Source organism: Bactrocera tryoni, unplaced genomic scaffold, assembly GCF_016617805.1.
Source record: "Bactrocera tryoni isolate S06 unplaced genomic scaffold, CSIRO_BtryS06_freeze2 scaffold_25, whole genome shotgun sequence".
Taxonomy (NCBI): domain Eukaryota; kingdom Metazoa; phylum Arthropoda; class Insecta; order Diptera; family Tephritidae; genus Bactrocera; species Bactrocera tryoni.
In genome coordinates this window covers 1,496,230-1,523,987 of record NW_024395977.1, presented here as the reverse complement: position 1 = coordinate 1,523,987, position 27,758 = coordinate 1,496,230, and the positions used below count along the sequence as shown (strand labels likewise).

The following is a 27,758-nucleotide window of genomic DNA, read 5'->3' as shown; positions in this document are numbered from 1 at the left end:
AGCATATGCCCGAGGTTACGAGCTAGCTCATCACCAATTTTCAGCCAGATCAGATCAGCCGTTCTTGAGTTATAAATAAAGACATAAATTGCGTAATCGAGGGTGATTTTGTAAAAAAAAGGCCGCTGTTAGGAGCTTCTCCAGGACTAAAGGGATAACAGTGAACATTTTCACGTCTTTCCATGCTGTGGTTCGGGCGCAATGAGCGGACATACAAAAAGGCGTTTCATTTTATATCTAAGATTCCTAGGAAACCAAAAACCGAAACACTAGCTTTGAACTAAAATGTGGATAACATTGTTTTGTTAGCTTCTGCTATGATAACAGTAAACGTTTTGTACTCAAATTTATATTACCTGACGGCAACTCATACGCAATTCCATCCCATTGCAGCTTATATGTTCACCTACTGGATTCCAAAGCGCATGCAGGAACAGGTAACACCCACTTATTTCCCTCAAAAGCCAACCAGCAAAAAATTGAAACTTATGGAACGATAATGACCCATTCTAAAATTTATACAATAGAATGTAATTGTTAGTTTTAAAATATATAAAATCTTACCCTCTAAATATATAAATCAAACCTGTACAATAGAAAGTAATGTCCATTCGGGTAAAAACCATGTCAGTACATGTACTAAGTAAAATACTAACGGAGCACAATTGAATAGTATCACCGGAGGCCATGATGCCAAAGCACCCAACACCATACACTCAGAAAGTGGTTCAAGAAGTATTGTTGTCGGAACCATAGCTACGCGTAGTTTCGCCCATCGTAAGAGCCGTTCTTGAAAACAGCTTATATCACAAATACCACTATTTTGCATTGCAGGTTGATTACATATTCGCATTTTCCAACCTTTGTCTCTTATAGCTTTAGCAATAAAGAAATCCTCAGCTAAATAACAACCAAATGCTCTTAAACCAACAAGTTCATCAATTACAGAGTTGCGTAAAAAGCATGTCATTCCAGTGTGACAATTGATGCCCAGTAAATATTTTGAACGTTTGAATAATTGACAATTCTATTTATTATACCACATCATATTGCGCAGATAAAAGGTTAGTAATGGTATTTAACATTTCATAATTTTTCTGGCATCATACTTGGCTAAATGAGTCTCAGACCTCCCTCACAATATTACACTCCCACACGACACACATTACATACACCACATCATTATTCCACACCACATCTTCATTCCACACCACATCTTTATTACACACCACTTCATCATCACATTCCACATCACATGCACACAAATACTACAACATCACGAATTCAACATACATGAGGACACAAAACAAAGAAGAACAAACGGGACCGAGGGACAAGATACCAGCTTCTTTTTGGTTTTCGATACGAGCCAGCAATCACATCGCAGACGTTTCTCCGTGCCCCCTTTTTAACTTCGACTTTCGTTGCGCATTTCAAATCATTACAAGGTGAGCACTTGTAAAATTTACACGGTCCTTCGAGCCGTACCGGACGGTACCACTGGTTAACAAAGTGAACACAGTGAAAATAGAAACAAACGAAAAAAATTGAACTAAATCAAATCCTACATTGGGTACTGAAGCAATACACAAAGTGGACAAAAGTGCCAAAAAACAAAAAAAAAGTGTGAGGTGGCGAGTGTGGAGCATCAAAAATACATAGGTTAGGTTAGATGGCTGATCAAAGATCGCACGTGGACTAGTAGATGTTGTCCTTTGTGAAGCCATTGAAAAATCGAACTCCCGTGTTCGGACTTAGAGATCGGCAAAGTAGCCAAAAATTCGCTTAGTAGCCAAAAAAAAAATTGCAGATACGCTTTATTTCTATGCCCGCCAGATCGGTGGGATGTCTGAAGGTATATGCCCCCAAGTGTCTAAGTCTTGATCTCCGCAAAGCAGGGCAGTCAAGAAGGCAGTGCTGTCTAATTTCTACCGCATCTTCTTCCAAGCAGCTTCTGCAAACGGCGTCCGGTAAGATTCCCAGTTTTACAGCATGTATGCCAATAGGGCAGTGGCCCGTCAAGAGCCCCTTCACTAAAGAGAGGCTGGCCTTACTTCCTGCGATCTATCCTGGGCGGGCCAAAAGGCTTTTGCGACCGCGCAGGCACCAATGCTGGCCCAGCGCTGACCCAGCAGCCGCGAGGCCCAGCTATCCAGTAGTAGAACACAAGAGGATGCAGGAGCACCTACCTGTTCCCATTCTACCGATAGCGATTCCAGGGTGCCCTTCCTTGCTAGCTCATCAGCTTTGCAGTTACCTGAGATTCCGCTGTGGCCCGGCACACATACGAATCTTATAATAAAAGCTCTCACCGCCAGAGAAAATGACGCCAGACATAAAGTGGAAAAAAAGTATAAAGTAAAGTGTCTTAAAGTGTATAAAATAAACATAGAGACATAAATACATAAGCGCAGTGCAGTGGAAACCACAAAATTCACATTCAAAAATATTCATACACATACCTACGTTCAAAAAAAGCAAACGGGCCCGTTACAAAAATTACAAGAAATACTAACCGGAGCAAATGCAACAACACAGCTGGACGTCACAGAGACCTGCATCAGGAATAAAGGGATGTTAAACTTATTCCAGCGTGAGAGCGCCTCAAAATTAGCGTTTTTTATAACATTTTCCATTATGGCCAGATTGAACAAAATAACAATTTTTTGGCATTTATCAACCCAATACCCAACATTTAGTACGAAAAAAAATTACTAAATAGTGGTTATTTATTGTATGGGAAACTATTTAAATCTTTTTAAAGAATATTATAACAACTGACTTTTGCTCTTTCAATACCCAATAATAGGATTTAAGCTTGTTAGCTATCAATCATTAAATGGTTTTAATAATTTTCCATTGAAAATAAAACTATGATGCTTCAAATTACAAAACGTTTCATCAAATATCTTTAAATTTCACAAATTAATTTAATTTTCATTGTTTTACATTTTTTATAAGTGGTCTTGAATGATGCAACAAATCCCTCCGTTTACACATTTTTTTGGTAAGATTTCAATCTGGCCATCGCTCGTTTCCAATTGATAAACGTCAAAACCTACTGAACTCGATTAGCTGTCAAAGTTCAGTAGGTTTTGACGTTTAGCAATTGCACTCTCACTTCCAGTGAGAGAGGAGTTAAACATCTCTTTATCTCTGCCTGCATACTACTAACGAAGGAGAATTGCACAGAAAAAAAATAATAAGGAAGAGCTGACCGACACCAAGAAAGGAGGCCACTGACCCCAAAACGAAAAAAGTAGATACACCGCTACTTGTTCCCACCAAATACAAGTCAAAGTAAGAGCATCGTTTTCATTTTTTATTAAAATGTATGTATGTTTGTACTGGTTTAAACCAGAAAACCCCGTTTTAATAGTTCAAAAAACGGGTACCAGCACGTTAACTAAACGCAAAAACAAATAATATCGGCATCTACTTTGGCATACATCTCGCAATACCCCTTGTTCTTTGACCGTCAAAAACAAGCAGGATTGCATATAAAAGCATAATACATACATACATATTAGGCCGGGTCGATTTGTGGGGAGGCAAAAAAATCGCCCATTGCTCTATGAAAATCATATTCTAGGGATCAAAATAAGATACTTTGCCGAAGGAACCATACCTCTGAAACGAATTTTGATGTCCCCCAATTTGGGACGAACTTTTGGGTAGGGGCAAATTTTGAAAAATCCCACTTTGAGCCATTTAGAGTGCTCCAATCGAGTCCAAATGTATGACCGATCCCCACTAACTTTGGACGGCCGATCCACTCATGCCAGTGGCACACCCCCTGGAACTCCCCTAGGGGTTCCCCTTACAATCATTTCAAAAAATCACCATTTTTGGTGACTTACATGAAAAAATCAGCTAAATTGCTATGCATTTTCTTTATTTTTAGTTAGTCAGAACATATGTAAATGAAAAAAAATTAATTTAAGTGATGATCTTAAACTAACAATAGACAATTGTGTTTGCCCTTGAGATCGCAAATGATCAAATCGCATTTACAAGTTCCAATGAAAAAAATTGTTTCCAGAGATTTTACATACTCTTAATTGTTGGGTGTTGTTTCTTCTCTTGATTTGCTCTTGATACTTGACAACACGGAACACTTATTGTTATTGTGCGTGTAATAATATTTATGTAAAATATAAAATGCTTATTTTAAGCAAACATCTAAAATATTAATAAAAAATAAATATGTAGAAATATTGTAGTGAATTGTAAGTGTATAAAAAGTGCATAATACGGAAGAAAAACTAACCATAAGTCGAGAAATTGCAAAATTAAATTTGCAAAATTTTCAACTTTAAATGCAAATATCTCGAAAACTATAAGTTTGCGGCGGCAATAATTATATATATATTCTTAATCTGGAGCATCAGCACTATCCAACCATACCACTTTTAACCCTGAAATCGTGGGATGGTATACTAAAGCCGAACCTTAATTTTTTTCATTTACATATGTTCTGACTAAATAAATTTCTTAAGAGAAAAAATAGATATTATTATAAATAAATGAATAAAAATAAATAAAAAGCATAGCAATTTAGCTGATTTTTTCATGTAAATCACCAAAAATTATGATTTTTTGAAATGATTGTATGGGGAACCCCCCAGGGGAGTTCCAGGGGGCGTGCCACTGGCATGGGTGGATCGGCCGTCCAAAGTTAGTGGGGTCAGCCATACATTTGGACTCGATTGGAGCACTCTAAATGGCTCAAAGTGGGATTTTTCAAAATTTGCCCCTACCCAAAGGTTCGACCCAAATTAGGGGACATCAAAATTCGTTTTAGAGGTATGGTTCCTTCGGCAAAGTATCTTATTTTGATCCCTAGAATATGATTTTCATAGAGCAATGTGCGATTTTTAAATCGACCCGCCCTAATACATATGTATGTACAAAGTGCAGTGATCTCCAAACGAGCAGTCACTTGCACGTAAGATAATTACAAAAGATCCGCTTATACATAGGTATACCCTATAAAAATTAAGGACGCAAAATATATATATAAAAAAAAATTAATGCTATATACATACATATATGCATACAAAATATATATATACATAGGAAGAAAAGTTTCTGCGGTTATTACTAATTAATTAAAACCAAATTAAACTTAAATTAAAGTAAATATTGAACACGCGTAATTTACGTTTTTCGTTTGAAAAACTCTTATTGACCTACAAGAGTTTTCGATTTTCGGCTTCACGTACAATTAAAGACGGAAATTGAACGCGTTATTGCTATGTTAATATCGTTCAAAACTCCTATTTACGCAAAAGAGTTCTCGTCCAAACACATAAGTACATACTGATTATAAGGTGACATTGTATTTATTTTGAAAATTCTTATTCTTCCAAATCAATTTCATCTTCTTCAAAGTAATCCTCTCCCGATGCAATGCACTTGTGCCAACGGATTTTCCAATCTTCGAAACACTGGTTGTAGTCAATTTTCGGGATGGCGTTCAGTTCCGTCTTCGCTGCGGCTTGAATCTCCTCTATCGTATAAAAACGGTGTCCCCGGAGCGGTCTTTTGAGCCAGAAGTCGCACGGCGCCAGATCAGGTGAATACGGTGGTTGCGGAACGATATGGGTTGAGTTTTTGGCGAAATGAATTACGAGGGCAGTATGGGATGGTGCATTATCGTGGTGTAAAAACCATGAATTGCCTTTCCACAATTCCGGCCTTTTTAGGCGGATAGCGTTACGCAAACGACGCATAACGTTCAAATAATATTCCTTGTTAACTGTTTGACCGGTTGAAGGAATTCATAATGCACAACACCACGATAATCGAAGAAAACCGTCAACATGTCCTAGATTTTTGAGCGACTTTGGCGCGATTTTTTTGGTCTCGGCTCTCTTTTGGCACAATATTCGCTCGATTGATCGGTTTTTTCGGGGTCATAAGCATAGATCCAAGTCTCATCGCCAGTTATAACGCGTTTTATGACACCCTGGTACTCGGAAAGCATCGTTTCACACACTTCAACTCGACGCCTTTTTTTCCAAAAAATTCAATGTTTTCGGTACCAGTCGAGATTTGACGCGCTTGAGGTCCAAAACATCCTTCAAAATGGTATTGGCTGAGCCTTTCGATATGCCAACTTCATCAGCAAGGTCTCTAATTGTTAGTCGACGGTTTTCCAACACCAAATCTTTGATTTGTTGAACGTGACCTTCGTCGGTTGAGGTTGATGGTCGCCCTGGACGCACTTCGTCTTCGACACGTTCACCGCCGGCTTGGAACTCACTATACTACTCTATGAATCGAAGCCGTTCTCCATTCACGGCCATTCTCTCGCAAGATCGCTCTAATTTCACAGTCCTAAATCTAGGGCTAAGGAGTACCCATTCTAGCCACATCTGAACCAGGCGTGGAGTTACTACCCTTTATGAGCCGATAACATAGAAAAGGCAAATAATAAACGACCTGTATACCATACCGATAAAATAAGAAATTTTCAATAACCTATAATGAAATGAATAAAAGCAAACAAGGCATACACTGGTTTGCCATAACAATGTGTCGGGGTGATCGACGTGTGTTTGCCGGTGTGCCAAATAAAATAAAAACTATTAGAAATCGGGTAACAATTCAAGTTTGATATTCGAATAAATATAATATAAGTATGTGTACGGGTTAATAAGTACAATTGGGTGATTATGTGTGGATGTGTATAATTGTATGATAGTGTATAAAACTAATTACGAGTATACTTAATCTAATTATAAATTTATGGGTAACCTGATGTGGTTGAGTTTTTCCCGCGTTGAGAAAATGATTCTGCTGCTAATACTGCTGATGCTGCTGTGGTTGTTGTTGCTGCTAATGTTGCTGCTACTATTTTGGCGCCTGTATGTGTCCGTCCACTCTGGTGATTCGTTTTATTGTGTCTTTTCGTTTTGTTGGGTACTTCGCTGTTATGTTGGCGCTGTTGGGTGTTTTTTGCATTGTCCTCTAATTCGTATTTAGACGAGTTAGGAGGACAATGCAGGGATGTGTTCATTTGGTATGAACACAATGAGTCGTCAAAAAAGCAAAATCAAATAAATACGCAAAATAAAGTTGCTTCTCTTAAATACCTGCACGCAAATTAAAATGCATACAAAATACATGTGTTATGTTTTAAATCAAAATCCGTTCTCTGCACACCCGGATAAATGTTAGTACATTATTGACTTCTGTTGTCAGAATATATTCTGCGCCTTGGCTACTCCACCAGCAGTACGCCAAAATACAGATAATTACATATTCTTGGAATACTAGGCAAAATATTTGCCTAGGTGGCCCAGGATGTTTAAATGAGTTAAGCATCCACCTCCTCTACTCGATAAAACTCGCGCATCCTAATGGACGCCATACTCACTCACCACACTTCTACATCATTCAACCCACTCATCAAAAGGGATGGACAAAAAGGGTAAGGACACATTTCGTCACATACAGTTCGAGCATCACTATCCGTTTTATATACCCTCGTTTTTTGGACACCAATCTCGCGCGCTGCAATTACCACTGTGACCCCCACAATCTAATAACATTAAATTTAAAACATTTAACTTATCTGTTAAAATTAAAATTGAAGATTAAACTTCAAAATAACATTATACAAAAGAAAAGATTTTTATAATAAATTACATACATTGTCATTATAAACTCAAGTGTACCCGGTACTTTTATTTCGATTGTGCGTGATAACCATTTAAAGATATACTTACATACATATATACATTTGTATCTAATGGTTACGAAATTATTCAGTTCTTGAATCAAAACTATGACATTTCAAATAACTTAATTAATAAAATAAATATTTTGCATATATACAGATAAGTCTTTTTGGGGAGGTATATATGATAATGTTAAATAAACGAAGCAACTATTAACACAAATCCAAATGCACACAAATTCAAATGAGTCCTCATCAAGAACGTGGACTTCTTCTTGAGTAGAAGAACGTTTAAAAAATTGAACACATCCTCCGATTCTCTTCTATTGATCACATATGAATATTTGAAATTCACTTCACAGCCGGAGGTATTTGTCACGTTTTCGTAAATCAATTAATTTAGAATTACAATAGTACTGTTTATATATAATTTAGTTCATTTAGAATTAGAAGTTTTATTTATTTTGATAATAAAAATTCATCGTATTTCAGTTAGCGTTCACTTGGCACTCCTCATTGGATGGACCTTTATGTTTGGGGGTGTGTTTAGACAATTTCTGAGAATCATTTAGGATTTTAAATGTATGAGACAATGTTTTGTAATGACTAAAATTTTCGATGAGCCGAGGACTTCGGCGGAAATCATTGAAGCCTCTACGTGCCTGCATGTCAACTTACAATAGATCGGGTTCATCTACATTTCAAGCAAAACCACCGCAATTCTTTATCGCTATAAATAGATCCTAAGGTTCCACTTGTCAGTACAGCACATTTAAGATGGCAATCCGATCGCAAAGCCAACATTAAAAAAAGCGTTTGACTCGGCTTTAATATTAGGTTACGTAAATGGACTGATATTTATGAGACGACGAATAATCCCACTTGGATTGCTCGAGACGCTTGTTCGTTGTGATGCCCCAAGTAGGGATCAAACAGACCGCCCTATATGTGCAAATCTTCTAGCGCCAGGCACAAATTTGCACTGGATAATATCTATAAATCTGCTGCTACCTTATTAGTTCCAATTGTGCAATAGAAGTACGAGAAGATGTCGGAATGTCCCACTCTGAGACTCATCAGGTTTCCCGGATTCTGGTACCTTCACATCAATGCATTTGCGGATTATTTCTACGGGTGTCGCTTTCATGATGATAAAAACAAACAAATCTCCCGAAATCGGAAATAGTTTATCGCAGGTAACACCGATAGGGATTTCCCAAAATTACAATACATAATTTTTTAGAAAAAATTGATGAAAAATGCAAACGTCAGCTAATTTTTTATTGTAAAATATTTCTTTTAAAAAGCTTGAAAATCACTCTCCATTACCTCGTAATTGTATACATAATATGTACAGAAATAAGGTTCACAAGTAAGGAAGGGCTAAGTTCGGGTGTCACCGAACATTTTATACTCTCGCATGGTAAAGTGATAATCGAGATTTCATAATACGTCATTTACATATTTTTCAAATACCGTATTTTTGTAAAGTTTTATTCCGCTATCATCATTGGTTCCTAATGTTTATACTCGTATTATACAGAGAAGGCGTCAGATGGAATTCAAAATAGCTTTATATTGGAAGAAGGCGTGGTTGCGAACCGATTTCACCCATATTTCGTACATGTCATCAGGGTGTTAAGAAAATATTATATACCGAATTTCATTGAAATCGGTCTAGTAGCTCCTGAGATATGGTTCTTGGTCCATAAGTGGGCGGCGCCACGCCCATTTTCAATTTTTAAAAAAGCCTGGGTGCAGCTTCCTTCTGCCACTTCTTCCGTAAAATTTAGTGTTTCTGACGTTTTTTGTTAGTCGGTTATCGCACTTTTAGTGATTTTGAACATAACCTTTGTATGGGAGGTGGGCGTGGTTATTATCCGATTTCTTCCATTTTTGAACTGTACATGGAAATGCCTGAAGAAAACGACTCTGTAGACTTTGGTTGACATAGCTATAGTAGTTTCCGAGATATGTACAAAAAACTTAGTAGGGGGCGGGGCCACGCCCACTTTTCCAAAAAAATTACGCCCAAATATGCCCCTCCCTAATGCGATCCTTTGTGCCAAATTTCACTTTAATATCTTTATTTATGGCTTAGTTATGACACTTTATAGGTTTTCGGTTTCCGCCATTTTGTGGGCGTGGCAGTGGGCCGATTTTGCCCATCTTCGAACTTAACCTTCTTATGGAGCCAAGGAATACGTGTACCAAGTTTCATCATGATATCTCAATTTTTACTCAAGTTACAGCTTGCACGGACGGACGGACAGACGGACGGACAGACAGACATCCGGATTTCGACTCTACTCGTCGCCCTGATCACTTTGGTATATATAACCCTATATCTGACTCTTTTAGTTTTAGGACTTACAAACAACCGTTATGTGAACAAAACTATAATACTCTCGTTAGCAACATTGTTGCGAGAGTATAAAAATGTCAAAGTTTCCGTAGTTTTGAAGTTATGAGAACCACCGATTTTCAAAACGTGAGCTTTAGGGAAAGCGCTTTAAAGTTTTGAAATGTTAATGCAAAACGTTAATAAAATAGACAAAAAAACCATTCTTCTATTCAAAATATTTTGATCCAATCGGCTTCAACTGTAATAACTCATTATACACTAAACAGGGTATATTATGTTTAGCATGAAGTTTGTAAGGAATCGTTGGAAACCCTATAAAATATGTATGTTAGTGATCAGCGTGACGAGTTGAATCGATTTAGCCACGTATGTTGACTGTCCATTATTATATTCCTTATGTTTTGAGATATCAATCGAAAATTTTGCACAGTTCCTTTCTCCCCAAGCAGCGGCTGATTCGTCAGAACCGTCAATATCGGAGCACCATATTATAAAGCTGCCAAAGAAACTGAACTATTAAAACAAAGTTCTGGTTTGGTAAACTTTTTTTTAATATCTGCACGAAATTTGTCACCAAATATTTCTTAAATTTTCCGAAAAACTTATTCAGAGCGGTTTTAAATTATTTTTCATTTTTTAATAATTAAAGTTATTTAAAAATAATATTGTCTTTTAAATTTATAAAAAGTGTGAACCAATTATAACTTAAAAAAAACATACAATATGTTTTGATACGATAACCCAGAGATTCTGTCAGGCTTGTTAATTGACTTTCCCGTTAAAAGGTAATTTCCAACTCACAAGAAATGTAAAAACTTCATATGAAAAACCGCTTAAGGAATGGTCAAGGAAATTTCCTGCGGTAAATTATAGTTCACTTGAAATGTTGTATAAAACTTTCCAATCATCAACCACATTCCTTAAATCGCAATGAAAATATTTATATACTTACACACATAAGTATATTTTATTTGTTTATTTTCTCTCGCTCTTCTAATCTGCGTCATTCACAATGCGTAACCTGCTGTCAAAATTACTTGACTACAGCTCTAGAAATAGGGCATTTTTTTTCTTCAGTAATATTACAAAATTTCTATAGATTCAGCCATTATAGTTCACAATGCCTATTTGTTTTAGTCATAAATGTTACAATATTGGCAAAGGTTGCCTGCTATCGTGATTATAGAGTAACGTTCATTGATGAGTTTGAAATGTATCGATATGGTTAATAACTTTGGTAAACTTTACTTCATGGAAACAAATTTATGAAATTTTTAAGACCATTACTAACCTTTTATCTACGCCATATGATATCTATATATATAAAAGAAAGTGACGTTAGTTACTACGCTTATAACTGCAGAACGCCTGGACCGATTTCAGTGATGACCACCAATTCGGACAGGTCTCCGCCCAAACAAGGAGAATACTTAAGAAAATTCTGGAAAATTTTCCGAAAAAAAAAATATGAAGAAAATAAATTTTCAAATACGATTTTAAAAAGGAAATAAAAACGAACATGATTTTAAATGCTGGCGCATAACTCAAAAACGCCTGGACCAATTTTGCCAATTCTTTTTTTTAAATGTTCGTTGAGGCTCAAGGATGGTTTTTATGGCGAAAAAATTCGAATAATTGCCGGAAAACCCCTAAAAAGAGCCCTTTTCTTTTTCCCATACAAACGAATGAATGCTGAGGTTGGTTTCAGAGGTTGTTCGCTGTGGATCGAGGAAAGTTTAGAAATAAAAAAACGGTATGCTTTTCGTGAGGAAAAGTCGGAAAGTTGGACAGTTCCAAAAAAATAACTTTTCTTCATACAAAAATTTTTTTGTCCACTTTTTTTTCCCCCTTTTGTTTTTCAATTCTCAAATTTGTCGTTTGCCTTCTTTATTCCGGTTATTCAAAAAAAATTATTGAAATTTATTCCGTGAAAACGTTATGTGTGTTTCACGCAAAGTCCTCAATTAAAGATTGAAATTTGTTACGATGCCACGAAGAGGTCGCGTTCGTTTTGGCATCAACAAAAGTATGTATATTGACAGCCCATGGCACATGACCGAGTATTCCCAGGATGCGATGACATACGAATGAAATTATGGATCGCGGGCATCAGCAAGCGATCGTCACGATGTCAGAGGACAACTTTTCAAACAACAGTTGCGATGTTTTGTAAACTTTATCTTAAAGCAACGTACATATATGTATGTGGTTCTGTTAGATGCTGGATGTACTCTGTTGAGTGGCAAAGAGAGTTTGCCGCACGCACATATTCTTCTTTGGATGGTGGTTACACCTAATCAAATTGATGAAATCACTTCTGCGGAAATTCCTGATCCAGAGATAGAAGCAGAATTATACGAAACAGAAGTCGACAACATACGGATCGTACCATATTCGCCACTGTTGTCTAATTCACATTCAAAAGTCATGTCAATGTTGCGTATTGCAGTTTGGTTCAATCGATAAAATACGTGTACAAATACGTCACCAAAGGAAGCAACATGGCGGTTACTGATCTTGAACGATACCGTCGATACGTGAACTGCAATAAAGCGCTTTGTATGATATTTACTTTTGCGATTCATGAACGTTTTCCGACTGTTGTGCGTCTCGCAGTTAATTTGGAGAAAGACCAAATAGTCTATTTCAACACAGAGAATACAGTACAGACAGAGAAAACACCCCCAGCAACAAAATTAACATTTACGAGTTTTTTCTCAACCTAGCGTCAATTATGGAATACGAACAAAAATGACATTGCCGAAGACATTTTACATCGTATTCGCTAAGAATTGGAAATGGGTAAATACCGGTTGATACTTCCGGTGGTTTGATATCAATTCCATCTTCCCTTTACCAATTCACCAAAGGTGAACTCATCACGAATATTCGGACATTGGACAAATTATCGTAACTACAATTCCTTAAGTGCACGCGCAATGTTAGCTGCCAAAAATACCGATGTTGTTGACTTAAACTGGAAGACTTAAAGTCAAATTCCGGGAGACTTGCGCTCATACAAATTGATCGATCGTGGAATTTCTAAATTCTTTGAATAGGCTTGGTATGCCACCGCATCATTTGCGTCTCAAAGTTGGATCTGTCGTTATTATGTTCCACAATCTTCAGGCGCCGAAACTGTAATGGAACCTGACTGATTGTGACGCAGCTATCGAATACAAAGGGGCAGAATGCTTGATTCTACAAATTCCTCTGAGTTTTAACGATTTGCCATTTCAGTTCAAACGTATTCAGTTTCAGTGAAAATTGCATTTGAGACACAAGGATAGTCGCTCGGCCAGATATACGTGGCCTGCTCTCGAGTTGGAAATCCATCTTTTCTATACACCGGAACAGAAACCAAAAAATGTTGTTTATCAAGCTGCGATACATTGAAAAAAAAGTGAAATGATAAATTCAACTTTTTCATTTCTAAACATATAATTTCACGCAGGACAACGACTGCGGGGTCAGCTAGTAGTACAATAAATAGAATTGTCAGTTATTGAAACATTCAAAATAATAAAAGATTTTCCTTTAGAGGTTTTTTTATCATATATTGTCACACTGGAATGGCATGCTTGTAACGCAAATCTGTAATTGATGAACTTGGGGTTTAAGAGCATTTGGTTGTTATTTTGCTGAGGATTTCTTTATTGTTAAAGCAATAAGAGACAAAGGTTGGAAAATGTGAATAAGTAATCAACCTGCAATGCAAAATAGTGGAATTTGTGATACAGGCAGTTCTCAAGAACGGCTCATACGATGGGCGAAACTACGCGTAGCTATGGTTCCGACAACAATACTTCTTGAACCGCTCTCTGAGTGTATGGTGTTGGGTGCTTTGGCATCATGGTCTGTGGCTATACTATTCAATTGGGATCCGTTAGTATTTTACTTAGTACATGTACTGACATGATTTTTATCCGACTGGATATTAATTTCTTTTGTACAGGTTAGATTTATATATTTTGAGGGTAAGATTTTTTACAAAATCACCCTCGATTACGCAATTTATGTCTATATTTATAACTCAAGAACGGCTGATCTGATCTGGCTGAAAATTGGCGATGAGCTAGCTCGTAATCTCTGGCATAGGCTACTTTATATCGTTTCCTTTAATAGTCACAACAATTCATAAATAAAATTATTATATTTCAAAACATAAGCGTATGTTCAATATTCATGTAAGAATCATTTGAACATTTTTTTTCTTCAAAAATACAAAATAAAATCACATAGCTACTGGCGGGGTACAGTGTTATCTTAAAGTGTAGTATCTGGGAATTAGCCGTTAATTTTGCAATACATTCGATGGAACAAACAACAAAACATTACCATATGATTAGACATAGGGGGTGAGATGCGCCCTCTTCTGCTCTACTCCTGCACTGTTATTCACTATAACAAGTAGCATTTTCATTCGTAGCCACGCAAACCTTACCACTAAAAATTTTCAAGTAGTGTGCATATTTGACTACACTTTATAGCGGTACTTTTTGCGGTATAGAAACTTTTTTACTTAGAAATAAATTAATGACATGTTATTTATCAAAAATATTACTAATTAAAAACAAAACACAATCAGCTATCGATAAATCAATTGAAAGATAGTGAGCTTTACAATATGAGCTCGAAATGTAAGAGACTAACATTTCTTATTTTATTTTTTATTTTTGACTGAAACACGAAGTTTAGTCGGTGTAACATTTTAAAAACAATAAAATTGGCCGCTTTTGTATAAGCACGGAAAAGCTAATTTGTGGTTTACTCATTAAAAGTAATAAATTTAAAACTTTAATTGAAATTAGATAACATAATTTAATTTACTTATGCTTACTAAAACATAAAAAAAATCAAAATTGAAGAAAATCCCGAACGAACGAAAAAGTCCGAAAAAAATTAAGAAAATATAGTGGTAAGGTTTGCGTGGCCACGAGTGTTTTGTGTAACGATATACGATGCAGATGCAGAAACTGTGAAGATGTTGTTACATCATACATATTTATGTATGTACTAACCGATAGTGATTTACGATGTCAATAAAAAATTTAGATTGCCAATTTAACTATTCCATTATATTGTTATCACGATAAGTGATATCCGTCTCAACAAAGAGCGAGCGGAGCCCCGGGTTTAGACTAGTATGAGATAATTTTAAGCGGGGGTATATATTTCTAGTATAGTATAGTATGGACAAGTTGTGTCATTAGTTTATTATGAGCAGAGGTAAAGAGATGCCCAACTCTCCTGTCACTGGAAATTCGAGAACCGCTCACCTACCGAACTTTGACAGTTGACTGGATTGGCTAGGTTTTGACCTTTTGCAATTGGAATGACTGGAACGGCCATATTGAAATTATACCAAAACAAGTAAGGAAGGGCTAAGTTCGGGTGTCATCGAACATTTTATACTCTCGCATGATAAAGTGATAATCGAGATTTCATTATACGTCATTTACATAGTTTTCAAATACCGTATTTTTGTAAAGTTTTATTCCGCTATCATCATTGGTTCCTAATGTATGTACTCGTATTATACAGAGAAGGCATCAGATGGAATCCAAAATAGCGTTATATTGGAAGAAGGCGTGGTTGTGAACCGATTTTACCCATATTTCGTACATGTCATCAGGGTGTCAAAAAAATATTATATACCGAATTTCATTGAAATCGGTCTAGTAGTTCCTGAGATATGGTTTTTGGTCCATAAGTGGGCAAGGCCACGCCCATTTTCAATTTTTAAAAAAAGCCTGGGTGCAGCTTCCTTCTGCTACTTCTTCCGTAAAATTTAGTGTTCCTGACGTTTTTTGTTAGTCGGTTAACGCACTTTCAGTGATTTTGAACATAACCTTTGTATGGGAGGTGGGCGTGGTTATTATCCGATTTCTTCCATTTTTGAACTGTATATGGAAATGCCTGAAGAAAACGACTCTGTAGAGTTTGGTTGACATAGCAATAGTAGTTTCTGAGATGCGTACAAAAAACTTAGTAGGGGGCGGGGCCACGCCCACTTTTCCAAAAAAATTACGTCCAAATATGCCCCTCCCTAATTCGATCCCTTGTGCTAAATTTCACTTTAATATCTTTATTTATGCGGCTTTAGTTATGACACTTTATAGGTTTTCGGTTTCCGCCATTTTGTGGGCGTGGCAGGGGCCGATTTTGCCCATCTTTGAACTTAACCTTCTTATGGAGCCAAGGAATACGTGTACCAAGTTTCATCATGATATCTCAATTTTTACTCAAGTTACAGCTTGTACGGACGGACGGACAAACGGACGGACGGACAGACAGACATCCAGATTTCGACTCTACTCGTCACCCTGATCACTTTGGTATATATAACCCTATATCTGACTCTTTTAGTTTTAGGACTTACAAACAACCGTTATGTGAACAAAACTATAATACTCTCCTTAGCAACATTGTTGCGAGAGTATAAATATACATATGTAAACGGAGGGGTTTGTTGCCGCCGTTCAAAATCGCTAATAAAAATTGTAAAACAATGAAAATCAAAGAAAATGCAAAATTTAAATATATTTCAGGAAACGTATTGCAATTTGATGCATTGTAGAATTAATTTTCAATTACAAATGATTAAAAACATTTATTAATTGAGAACTAGCTGGCTTAATAAACCTTATTAAGTATAGAAAGACCAAAAGTCAGTTGTTTTAATATACCATAAAATCAGAAAAGAGGATTTAAGAACATAGTTTCGCCATATATTAAAGGTCCAATATATACTAATTTGCAATCGTAATAAATGTTGTCTGTTTTAATTTAAATGCCCAAAAAATTCATATTTTGGTTGATCTGGCCACAATAGAAAATGTTATAAAAAACGCTTATTTTGAGTATAATACTTATTTGTATTTACGATTTTTCTTTTTCTCTTTCTTGGATAATCGTTCGTCAGTGTATAAGTTGAAAAACGTTTAGTTAGTTTTAATAAAAAAATGTTTTCCGGGAGCTATGCTCCTTTTTTTGGGAGCGATCCCCTTTATTTGGGAGCTATGCTCCTTTATTGACAGTTTATTGGGTTCATCTTCTTTTTGTTTCATCCGAAGATTTTCTTTTGTATTGTTGAAGTTAAGCTGTTTTAGCAGAGGAGAGAGGAATTCTTCTATATTGAGTGCTGCGGATGACGGTTGTAGGATGGCTGGTAGTGGTTTACTTGCTGTTCTTTCTTCGTTATAGAACTTTTTCCCGTTGATAACAATGGTTACGTTGGTATACAAAATGATGAAGGTCCCGTTTAGAAATGAAGATTCGTTGTTTATTGAATTTTCTCCGTTGTATTAATTTAGTAGTATTATTCCAGGTCCCATTTCCTCTATAGTTGGGATATGCTGGTTGTTGACCTCCATGCAGTTTGGCAAACGACTTTTTAAAAGATTATTTATACAAGTATCATTACTTAAGTCTACTACATTATTGCTTAAGCATATTTGTAGGGAATTGTATTTCTTACAATAAATTTCTATTCCATAAATTCCCTTTTCGCAGTTTAAAATTGTATTAAAATTGATTTTATTGATTCTCCCGTTATTTTTTAGTGCTCTAGTCTATATATTATTCTAAGACAAGGCGCTTATTTCCAGAGATCTACAAAACGTACGGAGACAAATAATACATCAAATTAAAGTGCGCGATCTGAAACTTTGCACAAATTTTACAGATCTTAAACTCATTGAACCACTTTTGATATATTTGCGTTTAAAGTTCTTCATTTTTTACATTAAGCTACTATAAGCAGCGCTTCTACAGAAAAGAGCATATATGTAAGAGAATGAATAATTACAAATGTTTCTGTCATTTGCTTTCGTTACATACATACCCACATACGCGAAGGCGCAAGTGCGAAATCTAACAACAACAATGTTGTCTGCTTGGTAGCAAAATGACAATAAGCATAGATAACTTGATACGAAACTCTTTGGTTCGAGAGAGAGCTGTCAAAGCTCGCATTTTTTATAACATTTGCTAATGATGCCACTGCTGAAAAATATTAACTTGGGTATTTAATAAATTATACAAAACACTAAATTAAACACTTTTAAAATGCAGGCATAGTACATATATATGTAAATGCTAAAATGCAAAATCATTATTTAATTTACATAAACATTTATTTTGCCAAAGTATGTTCGCACAGTTTTATTTCACACTAATTTCGTCAAGTAATCATAGCGCTGCTTTTCTGGCATCCCGCCTTTTTCACTAACTGCTGGTTGACGGCACCCTGATTGTGTTTTTTGCCAGCTCAGAAAACAGATCAGCTGCAAGCGAGAGAGCAAGAAAAGAGATTCTAATCAAGTTATCTATGACAATAAGAGAATGACGAATATTACAAATTACAAATGTTTGCTTTGGCATGTGCACTGGTACATATATACATATGCATGCGCTAAGGCGCTATCTACGATTTGACATGCGCTCTCTTCTATGTTGCACGTATATGTATTTACGAGCTAAGGAACACTGCGCTTTGACATGCGCTCTCTACTTTGTTTTATATTCACACATACATACTTACAAACATATGTATGTATATACATATGTATGGGCGAAGACGCAAGTGCAAAATCTAACAGAAATATTGTTGTCGGCGTTATTTTGATTAGAAGTGTTATTGCGTTAGGTAAGCTTTGAGTCAGTTCAGTTTTCTTCCAAAAGTCAAGGCGGCTTTTACCAGCGAATGCATACATACTATATCGAATTTCAGTTCAGATTCAGATTAATTATTAAAAATAAAATGCCAAACCAAAGGCGAATTAGACGAAAAAGGAGTTTAACAGGTCGAAGAGAAGAGGTGAATGTTATAGATAAAAAGGAATTTTTAATTGTTAATGTATGTATGTATATGAATTGACCTGTTTTATTAGAGCCGTAGTCATGCAGGATCTATGACAGCAAGTTATTTCAAAGCTGCCCTAAACTCCGTAGTTCTTCCGGAGTATAGTTCGCTTGGGGGTTTGACTAATATATGTTTACACTGTAAAGCAAAACATTTCGGAAGTGAAAAGGTACCTGTACTTTTCATTGTTTTATATTCGTAATATATGTATATACATACTTATTGTCTTAATATTTGGTCGAAATTGTTACTAGGTAATAAATGGCTTTACGACATGTTGTCATGACGGAAAAGTTAAACTTCAAGAATTACGTGTACCTGAGTTTTTGAAAGCTGTGTTAGAAAATGATTTGAGCTCTTGGCGGGGACACTATTTGGAGAATATTCGGCAGCCAAATAGTTCGTTTGCTTTTGCATCATTCGGAAGCGAAAATTGCGGAGCCTACAGGGCGCAGACCATATTGCTTCCGAATACATGGATCAATATATCATAGGTAGGTCCATTGCATGCAGATCATCCTTCAGAATCCTCCTACGCCCAGCTGTTTATTCTTGACACGGATCAAGCAACTGATATATGGGCACAACATAATTCAAACTGCGATAGGTATTTGCTGAGAGAAATCCACGAAATGCTTTCAAATATTAACCCCTTGGCAAATGAGTATAAGCATATGGCGCAGGTTGAACGCGAAGAGGAACAGAGGGCCAGAGAAAAAAATCGCAATGCTCGCCGAATTAGCATGCTACTTTTAAACAGCGCTGATCGACGTTATAATTTGCCAAACTGCTCAGAAATTGCGGCCGTTTTCACAACAGAGGATGGTGAACCACCTGGAAATCGAAATTTGCGAATATTTTCACGGAAATCTGATATGCAGAATTTATTATTTGTCTCAACGCTACATAGGTGTTTTTTTTCCTTATGGCGAGTCAGGATATGATGAAACTCTTCTGCATGAACAGGGTCATCGAACGGAATGTAGATTTAAATTAACCCAACTGCAGTTTGTTGCTTACCGTATGGCGATAAGAGAAGGTTTCAGCTTGCTTCATGCGTCAGGTAAACTTTGGCAACAGTATTTAGTTGACCAATATGTCAGAATTGAAGGAGCACGTCTGTCATTTCTGCGAACTCATCAGAAAGAGTTACGTGTTGAAACATATGCTGGTTTGCGTGACTACTTAATGCGTGGTGCAAATATGGAAAGTGTTCGTCCTGGTCGTATAGTTGCACTTCCTTCAAGTTTTGTTGGCTCTCTTCGAAATATGAACATGCATTACCAGGATGCTATGGCTATGGTTAGAAAATATGGAAAACCGTCGCTTTTCATAACTTTTACATGCAATCCAAAATGGCCAGAAGTCATTCAGAATATTGAGAGATACCAGGGACCGGAAATGTGTCCAGAACTGATAGCTGGATTTTTAAGCAGAAGCTCAATGAGCTTATGAAAGATATTTCCCAGAGGAATGTGTTTGGAAAGGTGAAATACTACCTAAATGTCATTGAGTTTCAAAAACGGGGTCTACCACATGCCCACATCTTAGTAGCATTTCACGAAGAAGATGTTATTCGCGAGCCTTCGGAAATTGACCTGGTTGTTTGCGCTGAGATTCCTAATAAGGAGGCAGAGCCTGAGTTGTATGAAATAGTCTCAAAATGTATGATTCATGGCCCATGTGGAGTACTTAATTCATCATCGCCCTGCATGACTGATACGGGAATTTGCTCCAAAAACTATCCGAAAACTTTTCATGCTAATACGCTTTCAAACGTTAACGGCTATCCTCAATATCGCCGCCGCAATGATGGAAATAAAATAGTTGTTCGTGCCAATAAACATTTAATTGAAATAGACAACCGATGGATAGTCCCATACAACAAATATCTGACCAAAAAATACAGTGCCCATATTAATGTCGAAATATCAACCACATTCCTTAAATCGCAATGAAAATATTTATATACTTACACACATAAGTATATTTTATTTGATTATTTTCTCTCGCTCTTCTAATCTGCGTCATTCACAATGCGTAACCTGCTGTCAAAATTACTTGACTACAGCTCTAGAAATAGGGCATTTTTTTTCTTCAGTAATATTACAAAATTTCTATAGATTCAGCCATTATAGTTCACAATGCCTATTTGTTTTAGTCATAAATGTTACAATATTGGCAAAGGTTGCCTGCTATCGTGATTATAGAGTAACGTTCATTGATGAGTTTGAAATGTATCGATATGGTTAATAACTTTGGTAAACTTTACTTCATGGAAACAAATTTATGAAATTTTTAAGACCATTACTAACCTTTTATCTACGCCATTAAATATCTATATATATAAAAGAAAGTGACGTTAGTTACTACGCTTATAACTGCAGAACGCCTGGACCGATTTCAGTGATTACCACCAATTCGGACAGGTCTCCGCCCAAACAAGGAGAATACTTAAGAAAATTCTGGAAAATTTTCCAAAAAAAAAATATGAAGAAAATAAATTTTCAAATACGATTTTAAAAAGGAAATAAAAACGAACATGATTTTAAATGCTGGCGCATAACTCAAAAACGCCTGGACCAATTTTGCCAATTCTTTTTTTAAAATGTTCGTTGAGGCTCAAGGATGGTTTTTATGGCGAAAAAATTCGAATAATTGCCGGAAAACCCCTAAAAAGAGCCCTTTTCTTTTTCCCATACAAACGAATGAATGCTGAGGTTGGTTTCAGAGGTTGTTCGCTGTGGATCGAGGAAAGTTTAGAAATAAAAAAACGGTATGCTTTTCGTGAGGAAAAGTCGGAAAGTTGGACAGTTCCAAAAAAATAACTTTTCTTCATACAAAAATTTTTTTGTCCACTTTTTTTTTCCCTTTTGTTTTTCAATTCTCAAATTTGTCGTTTGCCTTCTTTATTCCGGTTATTCAAAAAAAATTATTGAAATTTATTCCGTGAAAACGTTATGTGTGTTTCACGCAAAGTGCTCAATTAAAGATTGAAATTTGTTACGATGCCACGAAGAGGTCGCGTTCGTTTTGGCATCAACAAAAGTATGTATATTGACAGCCCATGGCACATGACCGAGTATTCCCAGGATGCGATGACATACGAATGAAATTATGGATCGCGGGCATCAGCAAGCGATCGTCACGATGTCAGAGGACAACTTTTCAAACAACAGTTGCGATGTTTTGTAAACTTTATCTTAAAGCAACGTACATATATGTATGTGGTTCTGTTAGATGCTGGATGTACTCTGTTGAGTGGCAAAAGAGAGGTTTGCCGCACGCACATATTCTTCTTTGGATGGTGGTTACACCTAATCAAATTGATGAAATCACTTCTGCGGAAATTCCTGATCCAGAGATAGAAGCAGAATTATACGAAACGAAGTCGACAACATACGGATCGTACCATATTCGCCACTGTTGTCTAATTCACATTCAAAAGTCATGTCAATGTTGCGTATTGCAGTTTGGTTCAATCGATAAAATACGTGTACAAATACGTCACCAAAGGAAGCAACATGGCGGTTACTGATCTTGAACGATACCGTCGATACGTGAACTGCAATAAAGCGCTTTGTATGATATTTACTTTTGCGATTCATGAACGTTTTCCGACTGTTGTGCGTCTCGCAGTTAATTTGGAGAATGACCAAATAGTCTATTTCAACACAGAGAATACAGTACAGACAGAGAAAACACTCCCAGCAACAAAATTAACATTTACGAGTTTTTTCTCAACCTTCGTCAGTGAACCGTTTGCGAGAGCTTGCTCTATTCGGAAATATCTTGATATTATACATACAATTACAATTACAATTGCTGGAACATGATAATCACTGGAATGAAGTTCGCACACTTTTCGCGATGATCAGCCATCAAATTAGCGTCAATTATGGAATACGAACAAAAATGACATTGCCGAAGACATTTTACATCGTATTCGCTAAGAATTGGAAATGGGTAAATTCCGGTTGATACTTCCGGTGGTTTGATATCAATTCCATCTTCCCTTTACCAATTCACCAAAGATGAACTCATCACGAATATTCGGACATTGGACAAATTATCGTAACTACAATTCCTTAAGTGCACGCGCAATGTTAGCTGCCAAAAATACCGATGTTGTTGACTTAAACTGGAAGACTTAAAGTCAAATTCCGGGAGACTTGCGCTCATACAAATTGATCGATCGTGGAATTTCTAAATTCTTTGAATAGGCTTGGTATGCCACCGCATCATTTGCGTCTCAAAGTTGGATCTGTCGTTATTATGTTCCACAATCTTCAGGCGCCGAAACTGTGTAATGGAACCTGACTGATTGTGACGCAGCTATCGAATACAAAGGGGCAGAATGCTTGATTCTACAAATTCCTCTGAGTTTTAACGATTTGCCATTTCAGTTCAAACGTATTCAGTTTCCAGTGAAAATTGCATTTGAGACACAAGGATAGTCGCTCGGCCAGATATACGTGGCCTGCTCTCGAGTTGGAAATCCATCTTTTCTATACACCGGAACAGAAACCAAAAAATGTTGTTTATCAAGCTGCGATACATTGAAAAAAAGTGAAATGATAAATTCAACTTTTTCATTTCTAAACATATAATTTCACGCAGGACAACGACTGCGGGGTCAGCTAGTAATAAATAAATAGAATTGTCAGTTATTGAAACATTCAAAATAATAAAAGATTTTCCTTTAGAGGTTTTTTTATCATATATTGTCACACTGGAATGGCATGCTTGTAACGCAAATCTGTAATTGATGAACTTGGGGTTTAAGAGCATTTGGTTGTTATTTAGCTGAGGATTTCTTTATTGTTAAAGCAATAAGAGACAAAGGTTGGAAAATGCGAATAAGTAATCAACCTGCAATGCAAAATAGTGGAATTTGTGATACAGGCAGTTCTCAAGAACGGCTCATACGATGGGCGAAACTACGCGTAGCTATGGTTCCGACAACAATACTTCTTGAACCGCTCTCTGAGTGTATGGTGTTGGGTGCTTTGGCATCATGGTCTGTGGCTATACTATTCAATTGGGATCCGTTAGTATTTTACTAAGTACATGTACTGACATGATTTTTATCCGACTGGATATTAATTTCTTTTGTACAGGTTAGATTTATATATTTTGAGGGTAAGATTTTTTACAAAATCACCCTCGATTACGCAATTTATGTCTATATTTATAACTCAAGAACGGCTGATCTGATCTGGCTGAAAATTGGCGATGAGCTAGCTCGTAATCTCTGGCATAGGTTACTTTATATCGTTTTCTTTTAATAGTCACAACAATTCATAAATAAAATTATTATATTTCAAAACATAAGCGTATGTTCAATATTCATGTAAGAATCATTTGAACATTTTTTTTCTTCAAAAATACAAAATAAAATCACATAGCTACTGGCGGGGTACAGTGTTATCTTAAGTGTAGTATCTGGGAATTAGCCGTTAATTTTGCAATACATTCGATGGAACAAACAACAAAACATTACCATATGATTAGACATAGGGGGTGAGATGCGCCCTCTTCTGCTCTACTCCTGCACTGTTATTCACTATAACAAGTAGCATTTTCATTCGTGGCCACGCAAACCTTACCACTAAAAATTTTCAAGTAGTGTGCATATTTGACTACACTTTATAGCGGTACTTTTTGCGGTATAGAAACTTTTTTACTTAGAAATAAATTAATGACATATTATTTATCAAAAATATTACTAATTAAAAACAAAACACAATCAGCTATCGATAAATAAATTGAAAGATAGTGAGCTTTACAATATGAGCTCGAAATGTAAGAGACTAACATTTCTTATTTTATTTTTTTTTTTTGACTGAAACACGAAGTTTAGTCGGTGTAACATTTTAAAAACAATAAAATTGGCCGCTTTTGTATAAGCACGGAAAAGCTAATTTGTGGTTTACTCATTAAAAGTAATAAATTTAAAACTTTAATTGAAATTAGATAACATAATTTAATTTACTTATGCTTACTAAAACATAAAAAAAATCAAAATTGAAGAAAATCCCGAACGAACGAAAAAGTCCGAAAAAAATTAAGAAAATATAGTGGTAAGGTTTGCGTGGCCACGAGTGTTTTGTGTAACGATATACGATGCAGATGCAGAAACTGTGAAGATGTTGTTACATCATACATATTTATGTATGTACTATACCGATAGTGATTTACGATGTCAATAAAAAATTTAGATTGCCAATTTAACTATTCCATAATATTGTTATCACGATAAGTGATATCCGTCTCAACAAAGAGCGAGCGGAGCCCCGGGTTTAGACTAGTATGAGATAATTTTAAGCGGGGGTATATATTTCTAGTATAGTATAGTATGGACTGCCCAACTCTCCTGTCACTGGAAATGCGAGAACCGCTCACCTACCGAACTTTGACAGTTGACTGGATTGGCTAGGTTTTGACCTTTTGCAATTGGAATGACTGGAACGGCCATATTGAAATTATACCAAAACAAGTAAGGAAGGGCTAAGTTCGGGTGTCACCGAACATTTTATACTCTCGCATAATTAAGTGATAATCGAGATTTCATTATACGTCATTTACATATTTTTCAAATACCGTATTTTTGTAAAGTTTTATTCCGCTATCATCATTGGTTCCTAATGTATGTACTCGTATTATACAGAGAAGGCATCAGATGGAATTCAAAATAGCGTTATATTGGAAGAAGGCGTGGTTGTGAACCGATGTCACCTATATTTCGTACATGTCATCAGGGTGTTAAGAAAATATTATATACCGAATTTCATTGAAATCGGTCTAGTAGTTCCTGAGATATGGTTTTTGGTCCATAAGTGGGCGAGGCCACGCCCATTTTCAATTTTTAAAAAAAGCCTGGGTGCAGCTTCCTTCTGCCACTTCTTCAGTAAAATTTAGTGTTTCTGACGTTTTTTGTTAGTCCGTTAACGCACTTTTAGTGATTTTCAACATAACCTTTGTATGGGAGGTGGGCGTGGTTATTATCCGGATTTCTTCCATTTTGAACTGTATATGGAAATGCCTGAAGAAAACGACTCTGTAGAGTTTTACAGTGACATAGCAATAGTAGTTTCTGAGATACGTACAAAAACTTAAGTAGGGGCGGGGCCATGCCCACTTTTCCAAAAATTACGTCCAAATATGCCCTAAACGTATCTCAGAAACTACTATTGCTATATCAACCAAACTCTACAGAGTCGTTTTCTTCAGGCATTTCCATATACAGTTCAAAAATGGAAGAAATCGGATAATAACCACGCCCACCTCCCATACAAAGGTTATGTTGAAAATCACTAAAAGTGCGTTAACGGACTAACAAAAACGTCAAGAAAACTAGAACTACGGAAAGTAACGAAGCTACACCAAACACAAAATTACTATCAGACAAAACCATATCGAAACTACTGAACCATTCCAATGAAATCCCGGTATATAATATTTCTTAACGTATTCTTCCATCGATTCTAACTCACACCCTTCCTTTGGCTGTAACGCATTTTTAATTCATCTGATACTTCTGCATCTGATGCATACATTGAGGAGCAACCGATAGCGAGAATAAGCTTTGCAAAATACGGTATTTAATGACTTTCGTTATCTGAGCTTAATGAGGCATAAAATGTTCGGTGACGCGAGCAGCTATTACTTTGTTTTGAAACAACAATTTCGTGAATTTGTCATTCCAGTACCAAAGGTAAAACCTGGCAATCGATCGGCTATTGATAAAGTTCGTGAGTAATTGTTCTCACCATTCGATGACAATGCTCCCCGCTAAAACCATCCATCACTGATCTAAGCCGAGATACTCTTCCAGACGGATATCACTTTATCGTGACATAATATTATGGAATAGACCGGCAATCTGAAATTTTTATTGACATCGTAAATGTATCGGTACATACATAAATATGTATGATGTAACAGCATCTTCACGATTTCTACGTACCGCATCGTGTATCGTTACCCAAGAAGCTTTCGTGGCCACGCATACCTTAGCACTGTATTTGCTTAATTTTTTTCGGACTTTTCAGATTGAATTAGAAGACACTATTTCAATTTTGATTTTTTTTATGTTTTAATAAGCATATGAAATTAGGTATGTTATCTATTTCAGTGAGATTTTAAATTTATTACTTTTAATGATGAAGCCACAAAATTAACAAAACAACTGCTACAAGCGGCAATTTTATTGTTTTAAAATGTTACACCGACTAAACTTCGTGTTTCAGTCAAAAAAAAAATAAAATAAGAAATGTTAGTCTTTACATTTCGAGCTCTATTAAAGCTCACTATCTTCAATTGATTTATCGATAGCTGATTGTGTTTTGTTTTAATTAGTAATATTTTGATAAATAACATCATTAATTTATTTCGTAAAAGTTTCTATACCGCAAAAAGTACCGCTATGAAATGCAGTCAAATAAACACTACTTGAAATTTTTAGTGGTAAGGTTTGTGTGATGAATAATTTACTTGTTATAGTGAATAACAGTGCAGAGTAGAGCAGAAGAGGGCGCATCTCACCCCTATGTCTAATCATATGGTAATGTTTTGTTTGTTCCATCGAGATGTGCAAAATTCTGGCTAATTCCCAGTACCAAAGATAACCTACCCCTCAGTAGCTATGTTTTATTTTGTATTTTGAGAAAAATGTTCAAATGTTCTTACATGAATGAACATACGCTTATGTTTTGAAATATAATAATTTATTTATGAATTGTTGTGACTATTAAAAGAAAACGATATAAAGTAGCATATGCCGAGTTTACTAGCTCTTCACCAATTTCAGCAGATCAGATCAGCCGTTCTTGAGTTAT

At 36.1% G+C, this 27,758-nt stretch overlaps 1 protein-coding gene across 1 annotated transcript in view; it reads right to left on the bottom strand.

Annotated features, from left to right (window-relative positions):
- Positions 1 to 315: 315 nt before the first annotated feature.
- Positions 316 to 27,758, bottom strand: part of LOC120780372 (ceramide glucosyltransferase-B-like) — a 37,366-nt gene continuing 9,923 nt past the window's right edge. Inside the window, 3 exon segments of the mRNA XM_040112661.1 lie at positions 316 to 410; positions 413 to 509; positions 587 to 1,027. Of these exon segments, the coding sequence (XP_039968595.1) occupies positions 316 to 410; positions 413 to 509; positions 587 to 1,027 (633 nt within the window).